This window comes from Oncorhynchus kisutch, linkage group LG11 (genome assembly GCF_002021735.2).
Source record: "Oncorhynchus kisutch isolate 150728-3 linkage group LG11, Okis_V2, whole genome shotgun sequence".
Lineage (NCBI taxonomy): Eukaryota > Metazoa > Chordata > Actinopteri > Salmoniformes > Salmonidae > Oncorhynchus > Oncorhynchus kisutch.
In genome coordinates, this window is record NC_034184.2 from 23,574,759 (window position 1) to 23,599,517 (window position 24,759).

Consider the following 24,759-nt stretch of genomic DNA (forward strand, 5'->3'; position numbering starts at 1 on the left):
TTGCTGATTGATTGATTTGTATTCCCTCTCCCCAGGTGTGTGCATGGCAAGTGTATTCCCCTGGACCTGCAGTCGTACCGCTGTGAGTGTGTGGAGGGTTACCGTGGTGCCCTGTGTAACCAGCAGGGGGAGCTGTTTAACCCCTGCCGCAGCCACAACTGTAAACACGGGCGCTGCCAGATCTCTGATACAGGGGAGGCCTACTGCCACTGTGAGGCCGGATACACCGGAGAGCTCTGTGATGCAGGTAGGAGACACACACACATTACTACTGTAGATACACCGGAGAGCTCTGTGATGCAGATAGGAGACACACACACATTACTACTGTGGATACACCGGAGAGCTCTGTGATGCAGATAGGAGACACACACACATTACTACTGTGGATACACCGGAGAGCTCTGTGATGCAGATAGGAGACACACACACATTACTACTGTGGATACACCGGAGAGCTCTGTGATGCAGATAGGAGACACACACACATTACTACTGTAGATACACCGGAGAGCTCTGTGATGCAGATAGGAGACACACACACATTACTACTGTGGATACACAGAGGAGCTCTGTGATGCAGATAAGAGATAGAATGTGGACTGTCTGGCATCCTAGTTTACTTAGTTTGTCTCTGTTGTTGCTTGTCTTTGATACCAACAGACCAAGAGGTAATCCAGCCTAAACCAACTACAGGTACCCATGAAAGGATGATTTTGTGTCTGAAACATTTAGCATTTTTTTTGTTTAACAAACTTTCTTAAAATGTATCTTAATGTTAAGGTGAAGGGCTTCTCTTGATGTTCATCATGCCATAGTCTCAGAGTGTGTCTTTATCGTTCCTCCACCCACAGAGTCAGAGTGTCGGGGGGAGCCCGTGAGGGACTTCTACCAGGTGCAGCGTGGGTACACCATCTGTCAGACCACACGCATGGTCTCCTGGGTAGAGTGCTCCGGCGCCTGCGACACAGGTGCCTGCTGTGCCAGCCAGCGAATGAAACGCCGGAAATACACCTTTGAGTGCAGCGATGGAACCTCGTTCAGCGAGGAAGTGGAGAAGACCATCAAGTGTGGCTGCGTGGGCTGCATGTAGCACGCTTCACACAAACCTGCTACCGCCACCGCCAAGTGCACCAGAGCGAGAAAGCGAGAGAGAGAGAGAGAGAGAGAGAGAGAGAGAGAGAGAGAGAGAGCGAGTGAGAGAGAGACAGAGAGAGACAGAGAGAGAGAGAGAGAGAGAGAGAGAGAGAGAGAGAGAGAGAGAGAGAGAGGAGGAAGAAGTAAGAGAACCAGAGAGTATAAAGAAATATATATAAAAACCTCTATCTATATATTATGGACAACAATGTTTGTAAAATAGGACATTTCCTCCCCTTCCATGGCTGTGTGACGTACAGAAACACAGAGAAAACAAACATCAACAACAACAACATGGAGAAGTGTGAACAACAACAACCAAACCATTGTATCTGCAACATTGTTTTGAAGGGTTCTAGAGATGCAAAGGTGTTGCATTCAGAGCCAGACATCAACCAACCCCTCATACACACCTGGTCTAAACCTTTGGCCCCTTGGCTCATCCATCCATTAGGCCTCAGATAGCCTAAGCACCCTCTGCTTTCTTTGCTTCCTGAAGGCTGTATGTGTAATATGACGTCCGGTCTGGTCGGGATGGCAGGACGGAAGAGGTACAGTGATGTAAAAAATAAAAATAAAAAAATAAAAAACGACAGAGGGAGGATAGTAGAGTTGGGTTGTAGTTAAGTTTGGTTAGGCAGGGCAGGACTGGGCTGAGCAGGAGTTGGGCTGGAACTGGACTGTAGCTGGTGTGGGCTGGTATAAGCTTGCCTGGACTGTAACTGAGTTGAGCTGGGTTAGGTCGGGTTTAGATGGGCCAGATTGTAGTTGAGCTGTGCTGAGCAGAGCTGGGGTTAGGTCGGGCTATATCTGGGCCGATTTCTTATTGGACTCTATCCTGGAGTTTTTAGAACAAGAGATGTCCATTCTTTTCATTACTGATAAGACCACTGCACTGAATACCAGCACTGAGAATCACAGTCATTTGCCCTTCACAGCACATACACACAACATGCACGCATGCACCACACTAGAGGACATTCTTGTCTGAGCAGAAGGGTCGTTCCATTAGAAGCAGTCAGAAGGGGCTGTCTGATACACATTGTGAGGCAGGTAGACCTTCCATTCCCCTACAGTAGGCTATAAGCTATACCCCCACCTGGAGCAGGCAGTACCTGGTGGAGACCAATCCCCCAGCATGCATTGCCTCAGGATGATTTGCATAAGCCCTCCCCCTTTGAGCAGGAGGATGATTAGGCCCCTCCCCTCAATGCCTGCAGTATTAAATGTGTGCAAACTTGCATGTGAGAAGTTTGCAAATTGATATGTAGAGCTTTTTATTATGTTTATTATTACGGAACAAAAAGGTTCAGAATATTTGTTTTGTTACGTCTAATTTCAATTATTTGTTTTGCATTGTTTTGTTTTTATTTGTTATTATATTTTGTTTTCTGATGTAACCTAACACCTTTAGCCCTCTCTTTATACAGAAATGCCTAACAGATTCTAATATATATATTTGTATTTCATTTTGGTATAGTATTTTTATATGTTAAAGAGTAAATCTTTGTTTTCTGGAAGCTTCTATTGGAACAGGCAGGATGGCATTTGATTGGTTCCCTAGCTGTTTTTATTTGGTTATTTCACTTGCTCAAACAAGGTAGTTTGTAATTGTCCAAAACAAGGTAGTGAATGGTTGGCCTTGTTGTGTAGGCAGCAGTATTGATGTAGAAACATGTTTAATATTGTATATGTTGTCTTCCATGTGAATATGACATCTAATTCATTTGAAAGTCTGTGTGCTGTTTGTTTTATTTTTTATTTATTTTATCTTAAAGCTTTTTCCTGTAGAGTATAAAAGGCATAATAATTGTTGCTGATTTTCAAAAAATAAAAATAAATAAAAAAGTTAAAATAAAAACTAGTGTAACAAAAAAAAGCTGTAAGGTATTTGTGACATCACTTAATAGCCAGTTATGACAGTATTTCCTCCCCTCTGGCTCAGACACATTCCTCATTGGCTGTTGGGCCCGAGTGGGTGGAGTTAAAATGCAAATGAGTGAGATGCCCCTCCCACTCTGAAATACATTTTTCCTGTATTTACTATACCATTCTCTGAAATATTGTGAAAGGGTCCTGATTGTCTTGTGTTGATTTTGTTTAAGTATTAGGCTGAATTTCTGTCATTTTAAATTGGGGACATTTTCCGTGGTAGAAGTAATTATAAGATTTAAGTGAAAGTCACAGTCGACTGAAATCAAGCTGCCGTAGGAAGCTTACTTATTGTGGATGTTCACAAAGATGGTGTCTACATTTTGCCTGCATTAAATTGGTGCTGCCATCTTATCATTGTACTGTGGTGGGAGGTGAAAAGATGGTGAGGCCATGGGCTGAATGACAGCAAACTGTAGACCTGCCATCTTTCTGTATGTTTGCCATTGGATCCACTTACCGCAATCCTATTTTAACATGCACAGATAATGCCTGGATTCAATCTGTATCGCTGAACTTCAGCGTTATAAGGTGATTGAAATTTAAAGGCAATGTTCCCGCGTTAGCAGAGACTGCATTCGTGGTAAATGAATTTAGCCCTAGATGTCCCCATTCTGACTGGCTATAGAACACAAATCAGAGATGAAAAGGTGCCAATCGCAGAGTAGAACAGTCCAACCTGAATGTATAAATGTGTATAAACATGAATTGAGCTCACTCCTGAAGCGGTATGGTTCAGCTGTTATCCTCTTTGTTTTCTAAGTGGGAGACCTACAGGACGGGTTTCCTGCGGAGTAGGATGAAGTTGCCCCTAGACACAGTTCTGTGGTCAGTTTGGTGGTTTTCCCCACTAATGATTAAGGTAAAGCTTTGGGGACGGAAAGCTGATCCTAGATCTATGCTTAAGAACAACTTGTACCCAGAGCGTCCTGTTGCAGTGGACTCCTTGTTTGCCCCGATGTTAACCTTGTCTTATATATATCCCTGAGGTTATCCTATGGTGTCCACATTGTATGATATTGATGAACTGTCATCTCATCCTTTAGCTTAACGTTTAGCTCTATGCCTGGCAGATTTCAACATGAGTTTATCACAGCTCTCACAAAAAGGACTTTCATACTTGCAAACATGGATATTGATCATTGCAATTCAGGCGGATTCCATTCATTCTAGGGTGAAACCTGTAAAGACTCATCCACCATCCTCGAGAGAACTGTACTCCGTATCATGTCATTGTGAAAGACGCAGTGTCTCTGTTGTATTGAACTGGTAAAAAAAAGACAAAAAAGAACAAAAACTATAATAATTCTCTGGTCTGTTTCCTACAGATGTGCTACTTCTGTTGCTTTGGTTGTGTTCCGTCGCAGGTGTGATGGTGGGATTGAACTGAAGTCCCAGTGATGCTGAATGTATGTAGTATCTATCGATCTATCTTTATCTATCGCCACCGACAAAATGTTTACTGAACCTCCTCCACTTTTCATTCATTAAACTTTAATGTGTGTGCTTTTAACATGGACTGTTAACGTGTCTCTTCATTGGTTTGAATGGAGTGTGTGTGTGATCGGGGGGGGGGGGGGGGGGTAGACAGTGCTACCCAAGTTGGAATAAGGGGTTTTGTTTTGTTCTTTATAAAAGCATGAAGGTACATTGGAGGAAGAGTCCAGTGGAATGTTAATTGTATTTCCATGATGGTATGACGAACATATGAAAGTAATACGGATGATTTTATAAAGTGAGGAATACAGTTGTTTTAGTTCAACCTCATAGAATGACACAGTAGATTAATGAAAGCTAACCACTGAAGATGGAAGAAACTAAGCACAAAATATACAATTCAAACATCTTTATATCAACTCCAGCAAGAATACAAAGTCACTAACTTCAAATATGTCTCATTATTGGGATTAACACAAACACATCACTTATTTCTTTTCCAATATACACAATCCCAAACTATAAATATCCACAGTAAAGAATAAAACATGTTCAAGTTTGATATTTGGTGGACTGCTTCATGTAGATCTACTGTATGCATTTATCTAGAGGGGTTTCTTAAATAACAATATAAAACATGAATTATACCTTTTTGCATTTACACATTTTTACTTTTAAAGTGAAATAACCATAATAAAAATAAAACTGTCCTAAAATGTCTTCTTTCTTTTGACAAACGGAGGTCAGGCTATTGCTGAAGTACAGAAGCATCAAGAAAACGGATTCCTGAAATAAAATAACTATCTGAGAAATAAAATACACAAAAATAAAACATGCCAGACAGGTTATTTCTATAACATTGGGATATAGTACAGACTGATCATTCACACACTTTTTTTCTCCAACAATTTTCATATATGGTCACCAGGGGTCAGTATACTGCAATATAGTCCAAATAACAGGTAAACACACCCTACCATACAAGCTCACAAAGTATGGGCAAAACATATGCATCTAACATTAGATACAACCTGTGGCTCTATGTACTGTAGCATCATTCCCTGGTATCTGCTCTCAAACAGCAGACCTTAAAGTGACCCCCTTCCAAAACAGGTGACCAATGGCATGTCTTTCAAGGGTTTATCATCAGTCTTTAATGCTCATTCAGTACACGACCCAGAGAGGAACGGTAACATGCATAGTCTTAGACAAAAGCTAGTTTTCAGAAAGAACAAACAAATACATGTTTAATAAGAAATAGTTGAGGTGAATACTGCACTTCAAGAGTGGGTCGTTGCTGCACAGGTGAAAGACTGGAGAAACGAGCATTTAAATGTAAACACTACAGGTAGCTAAAGCACATGCAACAGCATGTAATGATCACACCAGAGGGAAAACGTCACCATTAAACTAACCAGAATCAGAGAATATAAGGGACAGGATCAGAGATACAAGTGAGGCAGGTGTTAATACATCTGACATGTATTGCAAAGAAAAATAAATCATTTGTGAAAATTTCAAAACAGAACTCGGACCGTTTTTGAAAGTTAAACACAGCTACGGTAACAACAGTTATAAGGCTACTGCTCAGGAACAGAAATAACCCCAGAATCTAAAACTAAACAAACACACGTCAAAGAGAACTCATTAGAATAATTAACCATGATGCTCCTTTACACATTGAAAATAAACAGCACATGATGAGAAGCAGGGTGGGTTTATAGCAGGAAGACAGAGGAGAGTAGGGAACATGTGGGACTGAACACATGGAGGGAAGTTGTGCATGAAGATACACAGTTGTGCAGGTCAGCACCAATGACCAGCTCTATACAATAACCCGGAGAAGAGTTCTGAAGGACCAAGTCAACATGACACAATGTGTGCAGACCTGCACCAAATCCATATCTAGAACACTCCCTTTCTCCTCCTACAGTATGTGCCTGTGCAATGGCCAGAGAATTGAGGCTTCACCTGTTAGCAACACATTACTTTACATCTGATGAATAAGGCACCTGATCACAAAAAGTCCCACACACTCGCACCACTCTGATCACGAGATGGGCTGGAGACATTGATGAATATAGGCTATAGATCTAAGAATGATGTTCAGTGAAACCTGGGCTAATTTCAATTGAACGATTGGCTGTGCTGCAGTCACAGAAAATCAATATTTGTTTTTAGCAACATGGTACTGATGTTCTCATGCCATTATTACTAAACCTCACAAAACAATTGAAAGCGTGGAATAGAGACTTGTGTGATCTTTACAAAACAGTAGGACAAACAAAAAGGACATGGCATGCTGTAGTCGGAATAACTAATAAACCTAGCATCAAACCAACATCAAAAATATCTGACATGTTTCCAATAATCTCCACAGCCCAGTTAGAGAATTACACAATACCAAACCAGAGGCCAGATGGAGTTTTGCCTCTGTATAACAACACTGGTCTGATAGGTACCCTCTCAGAAAACACAGCAAACACACTAGACTTTAAATATCTTCCAGTCACCATTTGCATTTTGCCTTTGAAGCTTATCAAAAGTGTTGGCATTGCCAAGTCACCCCCCCCCCCCCCCCCCCTTATTATAACCAGCTTGGCTGTTATGTTCTTTCTGCATACTACTGTAGCTATTTCTAGCTATTTCTTCCTGATCCGCTTGGCTGGATTCTGTGTGCTCTCCTGGCTTCTCTTTGTGGCAGCCTTCAGAGTCTTATTCTTAGCTGGTTCAGTTGATCTCTTTGTGGCAGGCTTAGAGTTTGCACTCTGAGTTATTGAGGGGGATGGAGTGGCCTCCATCTTCCTTTGTGACCTTGTGAGTACCTGGTCAGGAGAGCCTGGCGTTTTGACATCCATGTTCTGTTGAGACTCAACCTCACTTTCAGAGCCTTTGCTCTCAACACCTTTACTTTCACGGCCTTTAGTCTCAGATACTCTACTTTCAGAGTGTCTCTTTTCCACCTCTGCCTTCTCTGCTCCAACCTGCTGTTTGTTTGAGTCAGTTTTAGGGGTGATGGAAGGAGCAAGGGTGTTTTTCTGTGCTTTTGGGGTCATTGCTCTTTGGGTAGACCTCTGTGGTGATGCACTCTCTTTCCTACTGAGATCTCTTACGGTTCTACTGCTGCTGCTAGTCTTGACTGATCTCTCCTGGACAGCAGCTTTTACTGGAGTCTTTCTACTAGGCGATGACTGCGCTCTCGCTGTTTTGACTACACTTGGCTCCTTCACACTTTTATCTCCAGAAACAGATAATTTCTGCCTCTGGGCAGTGGCCGGTTTCAATTTAGTTGGTTTTGTCAATTTTGTCTTTGGGGCTTTAGAGGGTTTGACTTTGGAAGCTTTGATCACTTTTCTTGGGGCCCCTTTTGGCTTCTTGGAGCTTTGTTGACCTTGCATCTTCTCACGTATATTGGAGTACTTCCGCAGGATCCGAGCACTGGCTGGGTTCTTGGCCTTCGCTGAGGCCTTCTGGCCGTCGGTTGCCTGTGCCTCTGCAGAGGAGAGATAGGCTTTGGTGGAGATCCGGGTGGCCGTGGTCAGCTCTCTCTTCTCCTTCCCTTTGGGCGTACATGTACTGACCTTCTGCTCCAGGGCTTTAGCAATCAGCTTCTGGCTCTTAGGGTTGCTCTTCACAGGGGAAGCGATGGCAAACTTCTTCAAGTGTTTCTTCAAGCGCTCGGCTTGCAGGCTAGGGAAGACCCCTTTGGACAGCCCTTGGGACATACCAGGGAAGAGCAGCTGGGTCTCAGAGAGAAGACGTGTGTTCACCTTCTTTACGATGACCATTGATTGGGTTTCTGTTGACTCCATGTACCAGCGGCAGATACTGGCTAGGTCCAAATCATTCTTGAAAAGCATCTGGACAAGGGAGTACCTCTGGTGCTCCGAAGACTTGGGCTTGCGGACCCGGCGCTTGCTCTTCCATATCGCTGCCTGTCTGTCTGCCTTGTTCTTGTGTCTGGGCGTTGGTTGTCCCTCTTTGTCTATCTGGACCCAGCCTCTATGCATCTTATCGAACCTGGTGTTGAGAGTAGATATTTTCTGTTGGTTTTCCTCTATGTCTAGTAATTCCAGGAACTTGTGTCGAGACTGTACTGGGGACTGTTTGGGCAGGAGGAGAGGAGTGTCTAAGCTGGAGGGAAGAGGAGAACTGACCAGCAAAGGAGAATCCCTTAGTGGAGACTTGATTATCCTCTCAGGTTTGACCTTAACCTGAATGGGTGATGAGAGTCTCACTGGGGATTTCAGCCTCATGGAAGATGCCACCCCACTCCTTTTCTCAGCTGTGATTGGAGCACTGGTTGAGGACATGGGTGACCTCTGGACTCTCAAAGCGGACTTTCTGTTCTCCACCGCTGTCGGTGGAATTGTCGGGGTAATGGAATGGCTGGCCACTTCAGTTTTACTACTCTCACTCCTCAATGGCATTCGCCCAGGTCTGTCTAAAGCACTGCTGATGGAAGACTTGCTGAAATCTCCAGATCGAATTTTGCTATCCATTGAGGTTGGTGCCTCTGCCTTCTTCAGCAAAGTTGGTTCCTCTGAATTCTTCAGGGAAGTCAATTTGCTTGGTTCTCCCTCAGATGGAGTACATTTGCTTTGTTCTCCTTTCTTTTGGGGAATTATTTTGTGTCTTAGTGGACTACTATGTGCTTGCGCCTCACTCTTTTTAATGCTTGTACCCTCTGTGAGAGCAGAAACCTCATTGCTAACTTGCAGACTCACAACCTCTTCAACCTCCTTTGCTACTACCACCATTGACGACCTGAGCTTTGGTCTAGTTTGCACCCTAGTTTCCACTGCAGTTTTATGTGTCTTGCTGGGTTTGGGTTTTGGAGCTGGCTGAGCTCTTGCAACTTTCAGCTCTTCGGAGCTCTGGGTGACTGCACTGGGGACGATAGGAAGAAGAGGAGAGGCAACAGGGAGGGGAGGGTTAAACTTGATGCAGGGGAGTGGGAGGGAGGTAGATGGTTCTGGGGGGACAATGAAAGTAACGGCAACTAGGAGGGGAGGGGAGGCTACAGGGAGGAGAAGCGAGGCAACAGGTAGAAGAGGCGAGGCGACAGGGAGGGGGGGCGAGGCGACAGGGAGGGGGGCCGGGGCGACAGGGAGGGGGGCCGAAGCGACAGGAAGGGGGGCCGGGGCGACAGGGAGGGGGGGCGAGGCGACAGGGAGGGGGGGCTGGGCGACAGGGAGGGGGGGCGGGGCGACAGGGAGGGGGGGCGGGGCGACAGGGAGGGGGGGCGAGGCAACAGCTCCTCGCTGTTGCAGTCTGGCTGATCTGAGCGGGTGTCTGGGCTCAGGGTTCCTGGTGGAGTCGATTGGTGTGTCTGCGACTGGAGGAGTGACAGGAATGCTCAGTCTTGCTGTTATAGGGGCCCTTGCGTCAGACGTGATCTGGCTCGCTTCCACAGGGGTCTTCGTGTCAGGCAGGTTCTGAGTTGCTTTAAAGGATTTTGTGGGATGTTTGAACACAGAGATTTTGATCAATTCGGCTGGAGGGCATGAGACTTGAGGAATTTCTGGCATCTTCTCAGAAGGTTTCTCGGATTGTTTCAGAGAGGTCTTAGTGGGGCGTTTAGTCTTCATAGGAGTAGACTCTGGGGTGTTTTTAGCTGGCCGTTCACGCAAACATCTGTCAGACTGCTCTATAGGTCTACCATTGACATATCCACATATAATCATATTCTCGGTCTCAATCACTGCAGTTTCCTTCACCTTTGAAGGAATCACCCGTGCTGGAATACCCTGTTTTTCAGAACACCTTGAAGGTGATTGTTTCACAACTGCCTCATCTGCCTTTTTAGAGAACAAATCAGCATCTGTCCTTTTCTCTTCAGGCACATTGTTGCCGTCACCTGGAGCCCAGTCTGGTTCAACCTTGCCCGTTTCCTGCACCTCCATCCTTTCACTCTCAGTGGGAACCTCAGTGCCAACTTCTCCTCCAGAGCCCTCAGATGGTTTCTGGTCACCTGGACTCTGAGGTTCCAGTGGCTCGGCCTGTTCTTTACCAATTGCACTTGCATTCACTACCTCATTCTCCTCCTTGTTTCCAGTGCTCTCCATGGAAGGGCTCGGGGATTCAGATTCCTTTTGTTGGGTATCAGAGATTACGTTCTGGCCCTCTGGCACAGTCTGCAGCTGATCCTGGACAAGCTCAGCTTCTTCTGAAGTCTTATGTGATGGGTTCACATCTTTCCCCATCACCACCTGCTCTGGGCTTTCACTCAAAACGATGTCATTAATAACACTGTTTAAATCCTGATGTGCGGTCTCAACCACAGTACGAGATAGACTATCTGGTGCTACACTCAGCCTTCTCTGACTGACCGTCTCTAAAATACCTTCAATGAAGGGCATATCCACAAGAGGTACACCCTCAGGCTTGCCAAGCAGCTGTTTAGGGGTGACCAGAGTGTTGAGATCTGGCATTGGAGTGAGAGAGTTGCCACTATAGTTGCGGGCAGACTTTCTGGCTAATGTACGGACAGTCTTAAGCTCCCACATCTCCTCCACGTACATGTGACCTCTGGTGCTTTTCCTGGCGTTGTTTCGCGGGAACCGACGGTGCTGCCATTTCTGGAAACAGTCTGTGATTGGTTTGTCAATGTAGACAATGTCGCAGTGGCCGAGATCTGGGTCGGTTACAAACTGACACAGCGAAGAAGCGTCCCTAGGCCGATGGTAGGAAGACCCCTTCAAGGTCTTCCTTGCTGTCCTGGGGGAAACTGGGGGTATGGTGGTGGGGGTCTTTTGGGGTGGACTCTGTTTGACCAGCGTATCTCTGGTACGTCCAAAGGAGCCTCTTTGTCTTATTGGATGATTAACATCATTGTGCCTTTTCACAGAGGAGCTGGGGCCATCGCTGTAACTATCTGCTCTGATTGAAGAGTCAGAATTGCCCTGCTGTTTATCCATAGTACCTGCGAGAGCAGGAAGAGAGGTGGTGAGCACACAGGACAGCTTCTTACCATCAGCCAGGCTGCTGGACTTCATGATTTTGATCTTTAGAGGAGCATGGTCTCGAAGAGGTTTACTCTCACCGTCCTCTGTGCTTCTGAGAAGGTTTGCCAAAGCCTTAGACTCCTCTGGGCCAGATTTACGGAAATCTAAGGCTACAGATACATTTCTAGACACATCAGTCTCAGGGGTCTGCTCTGGGGCTGCCAACCTGCTACTCCTGGTACCAACTGTCTCTCCCCCCTCCACCAGTCCTTTGGGAGTGGAAGCCATGGGAAGTTTCTGGCCAGTCCTCCCCTTCTCCAGGCAGGGTTCAGGACTAGGACCCTGAAGGGAACCATGCTTAACTGAGCAAGAGGTTTTGAAGGCAGAGGCTGGTGATGTGCTGGAGGAGGATATAGTCTTGACCTATAACAAAGAGAACAATGAGGTTATTCAGTACCTTAACTTAGTTATTACATAGACAAAACATATTCACACCACAGAGCCTTAGTCTCTAACTTCCAGGCTGTATCTTTTTGCTCTTAGAACTACCCCTACCGGCCCCCGGGAGAATTGTCATAAGCAACCGCTGAATAGCATATCGCAACAGTCAAAAAATATTACTAGAAAATATCCATATTCATGAAATCACAAGTGAAATATTTTGAAACACAGCTTAGCCTTTTGTTAATCACCCTGTCGTCTCAGATTTTGAAATTATGCTTTACAGCGAAAGCAAGACAAGCGTTTGTGTAAGTTTATCGATAGCCTAGCATAGCATTATGTCCACTTAGCATCAGGAAGCTTGGTCATGAAAATCAGAAAAGCAATCAAATTAACCGTTTACATTTGATGATCTTCAGATGTTTTCACTCACGAGACTCCCAGTTAGACAGCAAATGTTCCTTTTGTTCCATAAAGACATTTTTTATATCCAAATACCTCCATTAGTTTGATGCGTTATGCCCAGGAATCCACCGGAAATAGTGGTCACGGCAACGCAGGCAAAAATTCAAAATTATGTCCATAATGTCGACAGAAACATGGCAAACCTTTTTTACAATCAATCCTCAAGGAGTTTTTCAAATATCTATTCGATAATATATCAACCGGGAGTGACAATGGCCGCCTTTGTCTTTTGCGCACAAATCACTCTGAGAGCCACCACCTGACCACTTACGTAATGTGGGCGTTCCCGCTCATTCTTCAAAATAAAAGCCTGAAACTACGTCTAAAGGCTGTAGACACATTAGGGATGCCATAGAAAAAGGAATCTGGTTGATATCCCTTTCAATGGTCAATAGGGATGCATAGGAACACAGAGGTTTCAAAATAAGAGTCACTTCCTGATTGGATTTTTCTCAGGCTTTCTCAGGCTTCAGGATTTTTCTCAGGCTATCAGTTTTGTTATACTCACAGACGATATTTTTATAGTTGGAGACTTTAGAGTGTTTTCTATCCTAAGCTGTCAATAGCAAATAGCCTGTTTACTTTGGGAACGTTATTTTTCCTAGTTTCAAGAGGTTAATGTATTAGGCATCTGCGTCCTCTGGTTTGTTAGTTCTTGTCCCTGAAAAGCAATCAGAAATGATCTATTCAAATGTACTGGATTGAAAATACACAATGAGAGCAATGCCTATACAGACCTCTGTCTGTAGGAAGCCCAAAGCGTCGACAATCTGCCTCTGGTGATGCAGACACAGCTTGGTCATGAACTGCTCCAGCGTGGAAGTGGACTGGAGGTCCCTGGCCTTCACTGGACTCAGCTCCAGACATTCACTGCAAGACAAACAGTACAAGGATGTTTATATTTAATGTCATGAATATAAAATGTAGGCTTATAATTTTCCAAAAGAATATAAAAACATCTATGGAAACTATTAGAAAGAAAAAAAAACAAGTCAGGTTATAACCACATGGACCATAATGAGAGTTACGATAGCTATAGGTTCTTAAAATGTTGTCATACAGTGGGATCAATGCATTAAGGCATACAGTGGTATGGAGATTAATAAAGTATTCACAACAGCCATAAAAATTAATTGTTTTTCTATAGTTCAGTAAGAAATGTTATCACGAAAACGCTAAAGATGTTAGCATGCTTCAGTTCGGCTGGCGTCTTTCCAAGCTTGGTTAGCCGAAAGTGTGTGCTCAGATATTCCCTTAAAAAGCCAGTCTACACATCAGCAAAATAGTCTGAATTAATCGAACAAATCGGTCATTAATTTTGACTATCTTACCAAGGAGATCTTACACTTCGAACACACCTACAGCGTCAAGTGGTCCGCGCATACTTTTTGACGCCCACGTTCGATAAATCCAACGTATCCACCACACAGAACGCACTGCAACTGCCTCTGCAAAACAATGCTGCAAGGAAAACGCTGTGTTTCATTGGACATTAATGTAATTCTGGTGTACCAAAATGCAATGAAGCTGTCGGTGTGTGCAATTTTGCATCTGACCAAACGCCGACTACGGGGCATTGACGTCGGCTATCAACTTCGGCTTGCCTTGAGAGGAAAAACTAAATGTGCCCGCACAGCCGAAAACTGTCCAAAACTAATAAAAATGTCACAAAATGTCGTCATAATATATGCACAAAATGTATCGTTTGTGCTAGGGAAAAAATTATATATAAAAATGGGGAACAGCAATTGATCCATAATTCAATGTTTGTTTCAGTTTTAGTAAAACCCAAACCAAACATTGATTTCACTTGTCCATGTCAGCATTTCCAGCAGGCCTGGATATCCTCTAAAATTCTTTCCATTCATCTATAGCAGTGGTTCCAAGCTTTTTAATAGTCCCGTACCCCTTCAAAACAGTCAACCTCCAGCTGCATACCCCCTCAAGCACCAGGGGCAGCGCACTCTCAAATGTTGTTTTTTGCCATCATTGTAAGCCTGCCACACACACACACACATATAAGAATGAGTGTGAGTTGTCACAACCCGGCTCATGGGAAGAGACAAAGAGCTCTTATAGGACCAGGGCACAAATAATAACTCTGCAATGTTGGGTTGTATTGGAGAGAGTCTCAGTCTTAAATAATTGTCCACACACAGTCTGTGCCTGTCACGTTAGTGAGGGCCAATAATCCATTCCCACATAGGTATGTGGTTGCAAAGGGCATCAGTGTCTTAACAGTGTGATTTGCCAAGGCAGGATACTCTAAGAGCAGCCCGATCCAGAAACCTGGCGGTGGCTTCTGATTCTATTCAATTTTCACAGAACTGCTTGCTGCAATTTCGATGAGGCTCTCTTGTTCAGATATCAGTAAGTGGACTGGAGGCAGGGCATGAAAGGGATAACGAATTCAGTTGTTTGTGTCGTCCGTTTCGGGAAAGTACCTGTGTAATTGCGCACCCAGCTCACTCAGGTGCTTCACTATATCACATTGCCCGTAAGCTTGAGAATTTACACACAAAAAAAATAATCATACAATGATGGAAAGACCTGTGTTGTTCTTGTTAATTCAGACAGAGAAGAGCTCCAACTTCTTAATCATAGCCTCAATTTTGTCCTGCACATTGATTATAGTTGTGAAGAGTCCCTGTAATCCTATATTCAGATCACTCAGGCGAGAAAAAAACATCACCCAGATAGGCCATTTGGGTGAGGAACGCATCATGCAAGCGGTCAGACAAGTGAAAATTATGGGTCAGTAAAGAAGAGCTTGTCTCAAAAAAAAAAATTAAGTGTCAATATTATGCCCCTTGATAACCAGCGCACTTCTGAATGTTGTTAAAGCGTTACATGGTCTCTGCCCATATCATTGCATAGTGCAGAAAATACACGAGAGTTCAGGGGCCTTGCTTTAACAAAGTTACCGATTTTCACGGTAGTGTCCAAAACGTCTTTCAAGCTGTCATGCATTCCCTTGGCAGCAAGAGCCTCTTGGTGGATGCTGCAGTGTACCAAAGTGGCGTCGGCAGCAAGAGCCTCTTTGTGGATGCTGCAGTGTACCAAAGTGGCGTCGGCAGCAACTGCTTGCACGTGCGTTACCACTCCACTATGTCTCCCTGTCATGGCTTGTGAGCCATCAGTACAGATACCAACATGAGCAGCAGCTACGATTGGCTACATACAGACCGTTAGTGGAATTCAGTTAATGTGATTGGATGTTAATTATTTGACTGGGCGACCTGTATTTGACATTGTGTTGTTATTTCACTGAACACTAGATGGTTTCATTATATTTTTGGCAGTGAAACAAGGCTACTTAGGCCAGAAAAAAAAAACTCATCCAAATGTATAGCCTGTAGGAAAATCTAAAATGGACTGTTTGAAAATGGGGGGAAAAAAAGTGAATCACACTTATTTTTGGCGTACCCCCGACGGCATTGTGCTTACCCAGTTTGGGAACACCTGATCTATAGAATGAACGTGGAACCATTACAACAAACACTTTCAACACCTTTTAGTCCATGCCCCGACAATTTGAGGCTGTACTCCGGGGCAAAAGTGGGTGCAACTCAATATTAGGAAGGTGTTCCTAATGTTTTGTACACAGTGCACATTTATCCACCATTTAGTGGCAACACTTGAACGTTTCTTTAAATACTACGCTAAAAGTGTTTTGGTTGAAAAAGACGACAGAGAATTTATTTTCACAATAACATTTATTAGAAGAATAGGTGATTTTGAAAAGTGATTATTTCATCCAGTGAATGACCTGTTACAGCTGATCTTTTTCAAAATGGCGTTTTTTTCCTTACAGGATACATTGAGTAAATTCTTACACATGCACAAAGACAATTAATCATTGGTGCCCCAGGTTCAATGCAACATACATAAAATCAAGATCATAACCACTTCACCTAAAAGATTACATAGCATGTTTTATTAGTCAAGTTATCAAATCAAAATTGCATTCAAAATTGGAAAATGTACATGTGCAATGAAATTAACTTACTGATTAAGTCCTCTGTACTAGAAAGACAATTGACCAAGAAGTTCTAATAACATAATACAAAAAGAAAAACATTCATAAATTACAGTAGAAAAATGTAAGTCTATTGAGTCTGCCAAACTGTAAATGGCAATTACTGAAATGAGGTCTAGTTAGATTTAGGTATACCTGCTATCTGAGCATCTGACCACATAAACCAAACAAATACAGTTGTATTTCATGTTTTTGTCTTGACTACTGAATTAGGTATTTCAAAAAAAGAAACCGAATTGCTTATAGGACACTAAAGCTGGAAATAAGATGAAATATTTTGTCTTTTATATATTTTTTAAAAGTCCCTCAGTCCTCTGTTTGAAGTATATTGTCCCAAGCATTGCAAGTCATCCCAATTAGACCACAGCATAGGACTAAAAAGCGCTGCTTTCAAACGTTTGAAAAGGAATAACTTGCTAATACAGACTCAATATAGTACAGTCTTAATGTAAAAGCCATAGAGCTGTCAAACCAAAGATAAGTAGCAACATATAGGCTACCAAGCAGAGCTCTAAATCAGAAGGGCTTAGAGAGACAGAATAGAAATGATTGCTCAAAGAACATCCAACAAAATAAATCTTCCCAACAAATCACATAATTTAAAAAAATAAATTATACATTGCACTTGCATTAGAAAAATTGTGTTAATCAGAAGATGTTTGACTAAACGCAGTGTCAATCTACACCAGTTTTTAAATTAGGCCTACCAAAATGGATGATTGAATGCATTTTTTTCTTATCTTCAATGTTTCACATTTTCCACAGATGCTCAGAGAGTAGGTCCAAATGTATTCTGTTAAACAGTAGTTCATTATCAACACAGTGTGATAACTATGGCGTCTGAGGCACTGTGGGCTGGAGACATAAATGCAGCTTAAAAAAACATGTTTGGCTAACATCTTACCTGAACTGAGTTTACATAGACATTCATTGCGTTTTAAAATGATAAAAAATTAAAACCAGAGATAAAATTCAATGTTTTGGCTCAAACACAGGTCCACCTTAGGTCAAAGAATAATTGTGCAAAAAGCCAAAAAAAACAATCCACATGAGACTTAAAAATAAAAAATAAACATTTTTAAGAAAGAAAAAAAAAGCTAAACTGAAACAGCCACGGTTTAGCCTAAACTAGTATCTGACCCATTTTTGGTGTGTTGGATTTTGTTTTACAGGACTTCAAATCCCTGCTATGCCTAAGTGTATAGACAGTACCTGAAGGAGTGAGGGGTGTGTGTTTTGTCCCTGAGGGTTTCCATGTCTCTCTCCACTTTTCTTTCAAAATTGGGGAGTTAATATCTGACCACGATAATATGAATATGTAAATTCACACGTGTTTTCTCAACAAAAAGGATGGGGGAGACAAGCAGAAATAGAGCAAGAGACAATGACAGCAACAACACAAGGGATATTTCAAACACGTAAAAAAAAAAAAATATATATATATATATATATATATATATATATATATATATATACACACCCGTGTTATTTACCTTCGAATTCATAGAGTAAAAATGATTTAGTAAACATTAAGAACACATGGTGTGTGTGTATATATATATATATATATATATATATATATATATATATATATATGAGTTAGTTACACAAATCTTAAAGTAGGCCACTGTATAGATCATGGCCAGATTTGACTAAGAATTCTAGTCTCAAAGTTTGTCTATGTGACAATAATTTGCCTTGCATACACTTCCGTGTTTTCAACGAATCCTTCACCTACAGGACTCAACCAATTCCACTTCACATAGCCAACAATACAACACGTGCTGCCTTCAATCCACACACCGGCAATCATGCAAAATCTAATTCCTTCATACATTTTCCTAAATATAAAAAGGTATAAGTTTAAATGTCATCAGCAATTTCCTTAATAGAAGTAGTTTTATACGTTGAAACATTCCAGAACAGTAGTCTGTGCTCAGGAGTGCCATTGCTATTCAAATAAACTCGAAAAAGCAGACAAAGCATTTACAATAACCCCAAACCCCACCTTTTCAGTATACTATACACATACTGTGTGTACACATCAGCACACGGTCTTTAATCAAAGGCCTATTTGAAGACCGCTTTCACTATGGAAACCATAGACGTAACCTCGTCAACATCCAGTCAAAACAGAATGGAAAATGAGAAAGTAGTTTTGACATCTCAGCTGTACTTCCCTGAATCTGTGATAAGAGCTAAATATAACTATACTATGTACCAATAAGCAATATATTTATTTGTATGTATACACACGGCTAGTTTTATATATGCATCTGTAAAATCTGTCTGAGTATAGTTTGGTAGAATTAGTGTTAGAACTGTTTACATTCAGGGCTATTTAAGTTAGGAGAAGCATCGTTCTCTCCTAAAATATGGCATGAGTCAAAGAACTACAACATCTATCATGTCAAGATAAATCTTCACATTGACTTGAAGGGTCTGCAAATCTTGTGTCATCTATGTGTTAAGTGTGTAGGTTTGAATCAAATGTCTGACTAATTGGGAAAAATGGCTACAAGATACTAAAAAACTCAACATCAGTAGAAACACTTACCTAAACATACAAAACCCAATCACCACAGTACATCTAAAACTTCCTCACCTTTAACATAGAGTCAAGCATGGTGCACAAAACTTTTACGGAACCTTGAATTATTCACAAAAGGGTTTAAATCCCAGTTCTTCATGTTCAGTAGTCTCATAGAACCGCCTTATCCAAGAACATTCTTGCTCATTTCAACCATTGCCAAGTTGTTTTCAAGTCATCTCAAAACATCAATTATTCGGTAGCTGAATGGACCTGATAGGCCATGGGCGGCAAATCACTAAACTGATGACAATAGCAAGATTATGGCATATATCTAAAGCAGCAAGTCAACAAATATCTAGCAGATTTAAGCACATCAACCTGGACTGCAAGAGAGCTTTTGCCCATATGTGTTTATGGGATGTTGCTTCATCCGTACACCACTGCCTCAAAGTTGTATTTATTTGAGAAGAGGTCGGTCCTTTTCTAGAAATGAGGTAGTAGAAACCAACAGATTTGCTACTGTAGATTTGTGTTATTTCAACATTAAAGACATACACCACAGTTTCCATACGTGGTATTAACACGAGTCTCACTTGTTTGTATCATGCAAGAACAGATAGCATGCAAAATGCTAATAACAAAACAGAGCTGGAAAAACGAAACCTGGAATTGTTTCTCTCCAAATAGTGTAATCTTGGATCAGTATTTGGACTTAAAATGGCAATGTCTTTTTTAAATGGCAGGCAATTACCTAGGACCAAGGGTCCATGGTAACCCAGAAAAGCCTTGCAACTCAAAATGTTAGTTTACTCTGATTAAAGTCATTTACTTTATTCGTAACCGGCCGCGACCGGGAGGTCCGTGGGGCGACGCACAATTGGCCTAGCGTCGTCCGGGTTAGGGAGGGCTTGGTCGGTAGGGATGTCACCCTCAAAAACAAAAAAGATGCCAATTTGATTCATTTCTGATTACCAATTTCAATAAAACTAACTAAAAGAAAATCCATTGTAACTCCTGTGAAGCATATGCCTGGACTTGTGGGTTAACTATATATGGCTATTCATGTTGATCACAGTTAGTTTGCAAGGTCATCAAAAGATTCTGCATATAGATGGGTTAGCTGACGTCACAAAAACAATGCACGTGCGTCAATGGGGCAGAAGTCAGTTTGTTGTGATTCTGGATGGTCAGGTAGCTAGCAACAACAACAAGAAGCTGCCATGTGGGGAGTTGTAGGTGGCTTGTTCTATCTTGTTATTGATACCACGTCTTGTTTTGAGGTGTTTTGACTCTTCACGTCTATGCTAATATGGTAAAAACTAGCCAGTTAGCTAACCAACATATAACAACGTATTTGAGAGACAAGTGCTCATTGTGCACATTTATTTATGTTTTTAATAAAGATTTGGTGGAGGAAATAGTTCCCATGTTGTCAACAACCCTGCCGGTTTTGCTCCACGGTTGCGCACGCATCAGTTTTTGTTGCTAAACAACCCACCCATCTATATACAATGTACATTTAAAAGTAGGAATTAAATTCACACCAATTAGTAGTCACCATCCTTATATCCACCTACAAGACTAAAGGACATGTCACCGAGATTCTGAAATGCTACATTGTCCTTTTTAAACCTTTTATTTTTTTTAACCTGAAAAGGAGACTGTATGGCCAGCCTTGCCTGAGGAAGGGTCTTGTTTTCTGCATTTCATGTGATAGTGAAGTTTTAGGAATAATCTCTTTATTAAGAGTTTATAGCTATGTGTTCACTGTAGGCCGAAATACAACTTGATAAAACACACGTAATTCAAATGCTTGTGTAAATATCTCATTTACATCTAAGGCATTTACGATTTACATGAATGTCCGCAATGTGTGTGGATCTCAAGTTAGGATTTTGGCCCAGTCTCAAGAATGCTGCATAAGAACTTACTGGGTTAAGAGTTAGAAAAAAACTGTCTTACTGTGTCTTTATCTATAAAGATTTCCGAAGAACTGTACGAATAACAGCTGTCTGATGACAGTAATAAAGTACTGTAATATAAGCCTGATACAAGGACCATAGGGGCTTGATCCAACATTCTGGAATGTACTGAGGTATAACTGTTGATAGGGTGAGTAGTAGCATACATATACTCAGAGTAGTTTGGACAAATTCACAGCCAGACGCCATGTTGCTGCTCCCAAGCATTCTATTTACGATGAGCATTTGGATTCCAGTTCCGATTCTAGAATTAGGTAGGTAAACTTGGTGTACAATTCTGAAATTTCCATAAACAGTTATTGGTCGGTATTACCACGGAGAAACAAATATGGCGTCGGTGGAACTGTGTGATGTCGTCTAAGAGCATCATGATGTTGAAACAGCAACGGACCATCTATGCTTCTGCATATTGTACACTTCTCCATATAATTTCCTTAGTGTTATGTGCCACATGGTGAAAACCTGTTTGAGACGCATCAATTTACTGCATTGAAATAAGGTACTATAAAAGCTGCAATCTAACATATGATCAGGAAAAGATAAATAAAATCATTCATTTATGGAATACATAGTTAAGATAAAAAATAAAAGTTTAAGAATGAACATTTCCACCTGTCCCTTGTCTTTACCTTCTATTAAGTAGGGACAGTCATCCCTAGATGTAACGAGACTACCTGAAGTTTGTTGTGCTCAGATTCAAATTGAATGTCCAGAAGGCTCAAATGGTAAATAAATTCTATGGAGATCGGTTAAAGGTAGGTTGTGAGAACACCTGAAAAGGTTGGTGCACATATCAGTCAATGGTAAGACGTCCCAAAAATGTCTGTTTGCAGATGTACAAACTAGATTTCCCCCTTTCAGATGATACAAGAGGCATGGAAATAAGTCATCTATATATTCATCAGAGAGGTATGTTTGTGTATAGATATCTAACATAGTATATACAGTTTTGATAAAGATCGAGATATGCATTCTGACAAGAACTGCAGCCCCACACAAACATTATCCTGAGTTGTGGTGAAGGCTACGAGTGAACACAAGTAACAAAATGTTCCATTCTTCCTACAACCGCAGAATGTGACATATCGGAGTGGTTGTAATCTGGCGTGCTTTTGGAGAGTTTAGTTCTGAGGTTTGGTTGGTAACTAAGAAGGTGGTGAAATTGTGGACAGGGGAATCTGTTCTCCCAACAAACAAACATACAAAATGTACATTAAGATACTCAGTAGTAGACAATGGTTGCATGCATCCTTGCAACCGCATATTCTTTTTGCTGCAGTTTGGTCTATTCAATCTCAGGTGTGCATTTGCTAAACAGTGACAGGGAAAGAGAGTCTGTCCACCAGCATTTGACTTCAAGATCAAAGTAAAATAATAAATAATTTCCTATTTATATTAAATATTAATAGGGAGTTTAAAACAAACCAGCCTTGATTCTACATAACCAATAACATGTTGAGGGCTGAGCATGTATCATGCTAATGACCCAAACAAATACATGTTCTGGTGTCTCCAACCTGGGTGCTAAAGGTGTGCAGGCTTTTGTTTCAGCCCAGCATTGGCACACGATACAACTAATCACTTACCAAGGTCTTGTTTATATTGAACCAGGTGTCTTAGTGCTGGGCTAGAATAAGACCCCTACATCCTGTACTTGTCCAGGACATGGGTTGGAGACCGCTGGTCTAAGTGCTGTAGTAACTGGGGTACTGCTTAGGATTAACTTGGCACCGTATCTAAAGCAGTGTTTTAGGTTGAACAGTTAAAATATTGTATAAAAGGGCAGCACAATCATAAAAACTACCAAAACATATTTCAAATGCGGAGTGTTTTAAACAATGTCTAGGGATATTGGCAAGCTAGAGAGTTAAAAGAGAGACACTTTAGTTTCCGATTGACTTGAACAGCCGCCACATAGTAGGCTTTATAAATATTTTTAAACAATTAAAAGACCTAAGATGAATAGGTCAGATTGATTCAGAGGATTGAGCAGAGTAAATATAAGTGCTTTTGGAATAAAATCAACATACAAAAACAGGTTATTTGTGTACTATATAGACTCAGTCACTGCCACTGTCTGACAAATGCAAACGATTACCTGGTCTGGGTAAAAACATCTCATCATCGTCAACAAGTACTGCGTCATCAACAAGTACCTTGGCAGCAGAAAATGGGGATCCTAATAAAATCACTTGTCTGGTGAGAGGCCTGTGCCAAGCAGCTCCCTGCCATTTTCTCTGGGCACAGACACAGACGGTCTCCCCTCACACAGCGACTCCTGGGGGTCCAGGGGCGCATCCAGAGCTTCTTTGCCCTCTGGGGCCTCCATACCCTCCAGTTCCTCCATGTGGCTCATCAGCTTCAGCTTCTTCTTGGGCGGGTGTTTCAGGGTGCCAAGGCGCTCCTTGACTTTATACTCCAGAGTGCTGTGAGGGATCCCATAGACGGTCTGAGCCTTGGACACGCTCATCTTCCCCCCCATAACCACTTCTATAGCTTCTTCTAGCAGCTCTGTGTTGTACTGACGGTATCTTCCCCTCTTCTTCCTCGGCTGCTTGTTGCAGAGGTCTGCCTCAGGGTCAGAGGTAGGGTACTGCCCCCCAGAGGCAGGGCGGTCTGCATCAGATGAACCCCAGTACTCCCCATCTCTTCCAGGACCGTCCAGACCTCCACTGCTTCCCCGGCGACCGTGTTTGGGCAGGATGGACCTAAGCCTCTTCCCGAGGCTGTTCTCACAGTGGGGGCTAGGGAGGCTGTAGGAATCAGAGCTCAGGGAGCCCCAGGAGAGGTCCACCCCCAGGCCTCCTAGGCCTCGCACCTGGGGGATTTTGAGGTCTACGGGCGGGGAGTGAGAAAGGGAGAGCCCCTGGTCTCTCCGGGCCTGGAGGATTGCCTTCCCACAGGAGGGGGACTTGAAGAGCCCCGCGGCCTCCAGCAGGCTCGGTAGGTCTTTGAGGTGGTCCCCGGCTCCGCTGTTGGCCCGGAGCTTCAAGAGGGCCCCGAAGTGGGTCTTGGAGGCCCAGGACGGAGAACCATACCTAGAGAGAGAGAGGTGGTCGAAGGGTCTGGAGGTGTAGTTCTGGTTGGGAGACAACTCGGTGTCGGAATCCTGGTTCACTTCCTGTTTGATGTGCGGCACATGACCGAGTGGCGAGGTGGGCTTTAAAGGGGCGGAGTGGCCGAAATTCTCCCTCCTCCTCCCATCCTGCAGGCTCCTCATAGGCAGCCCGGCCTGTCCGTCAGCTCTCAGGGAACGCCTGATTGGATGGAAGGAAATTTGGTGTAAGCAGAGCTTGCACAGTGCTTTATTCTTTCTCTCTCTAGGGGAGGATGGGTTGGGGAAGGGAGGATGTTGGCCACTCCTTTATTGGATGATCTTGCTTAGGTAACATCACTTTATCTTGCTTAGGTTAAAAATCTTTTTTTTTTTCTTTTTTTTTTTTTGATATGTGTGTATGCTCCTTTTAAGAACAAAAAAAGCCTTGAGTTTGGGAATTAGTTTATTTGGGTTGTTTGTTTTGGCTTTGCATTTATTTACAAATTATGCGTCAGTCAACATAACAATAATAAATTTAAAAAAGGATATGCAGGGCAAAGAAATGAAATCCAAAGAAAAATTGAAAACATAAGAAAGAGAAATGTGTCCAGCCCTGTCCAGAGAGGGCAGGATAGGGCAATGTTGGTCATTGCAGTAAAGCAGTCTGGCATTTAATAGCAGAGCAGGATGACTGTTACCAAATGACTAATGCTAATGTATAGCCCTTAGCGAGTGACGTTACCACTGAACAAGCACAGCAATAAAAGAGTAAGCCATCAGTATGGGATGTTATAGGGCTACTTACTGTA

The 24,759-nt window shown here is 42.5% G+C and overlaps 3 protein-coding genes across 3 annotated transcripts in view; 1 reads left to right on the forward strand and 2 right to left on the reverse strand.

Moving 5' to 3' along the window:
• Positions 1–4,586, forward strand: part of LOC109898903 (slit homolog 1 protein) — a gene marked incomplete in the record, with an annotated part of 149,255 nt that extends 144,669 nt beyond the window's left edge. Inside the window, 2 exon segments of the mRNA XM_031835460.1 lie at positions 36–247; positions 855–4,586. Of these exon segments, the coding sequence (XP_031691320.1) occupies positions 36–247; positions 855–1,093 (451 nt within the window).
• A 314-nt stretch (positions 4,587–4,900) lies between these two features.
• LOC109898901 (mediator of DNA damage checkpoint protein 1-like) lies at positions 4,901–13,742 on the reverse strand. Its single transcript, XM_031836494.1, has 3 exons — positions 13,705–13,742; positions 13,097–13,229; positions 4,901–11,876 (listed from the first exon to the last, which is right to left on the reverse strand). Exons 1-3 carry the CDS (start codon positions 13,740–13,742, stop codon positions 7,149–7,151), a joined length of 4,899 nt encoding a protein of 1,632 aa, XP_031692354.1. The 3' UTR covers positions 4,901–7,148.
• Positions 13,743–16,062: 2,320 nt separating this feature from the next.
• The window catches only part of LOC109899851 (ligand-dependent corepressor), a 36,289-nt gene continuing 27,592 nt past the window's right edge, over positions 16,063–24,759 (reverse strand). The window contains exon 7 of the mRNA XM_031835461.1: positions 16,063–24,170. Coding sequence (XP_031691321.1) covers positions 23,102–24,170 — 1,069 coding nt within the window. The 3' untranslated portion in view covers positions 16,063–23,101. The remainder of the gene's footprint in view (positions 24,171–24,759) is intronic.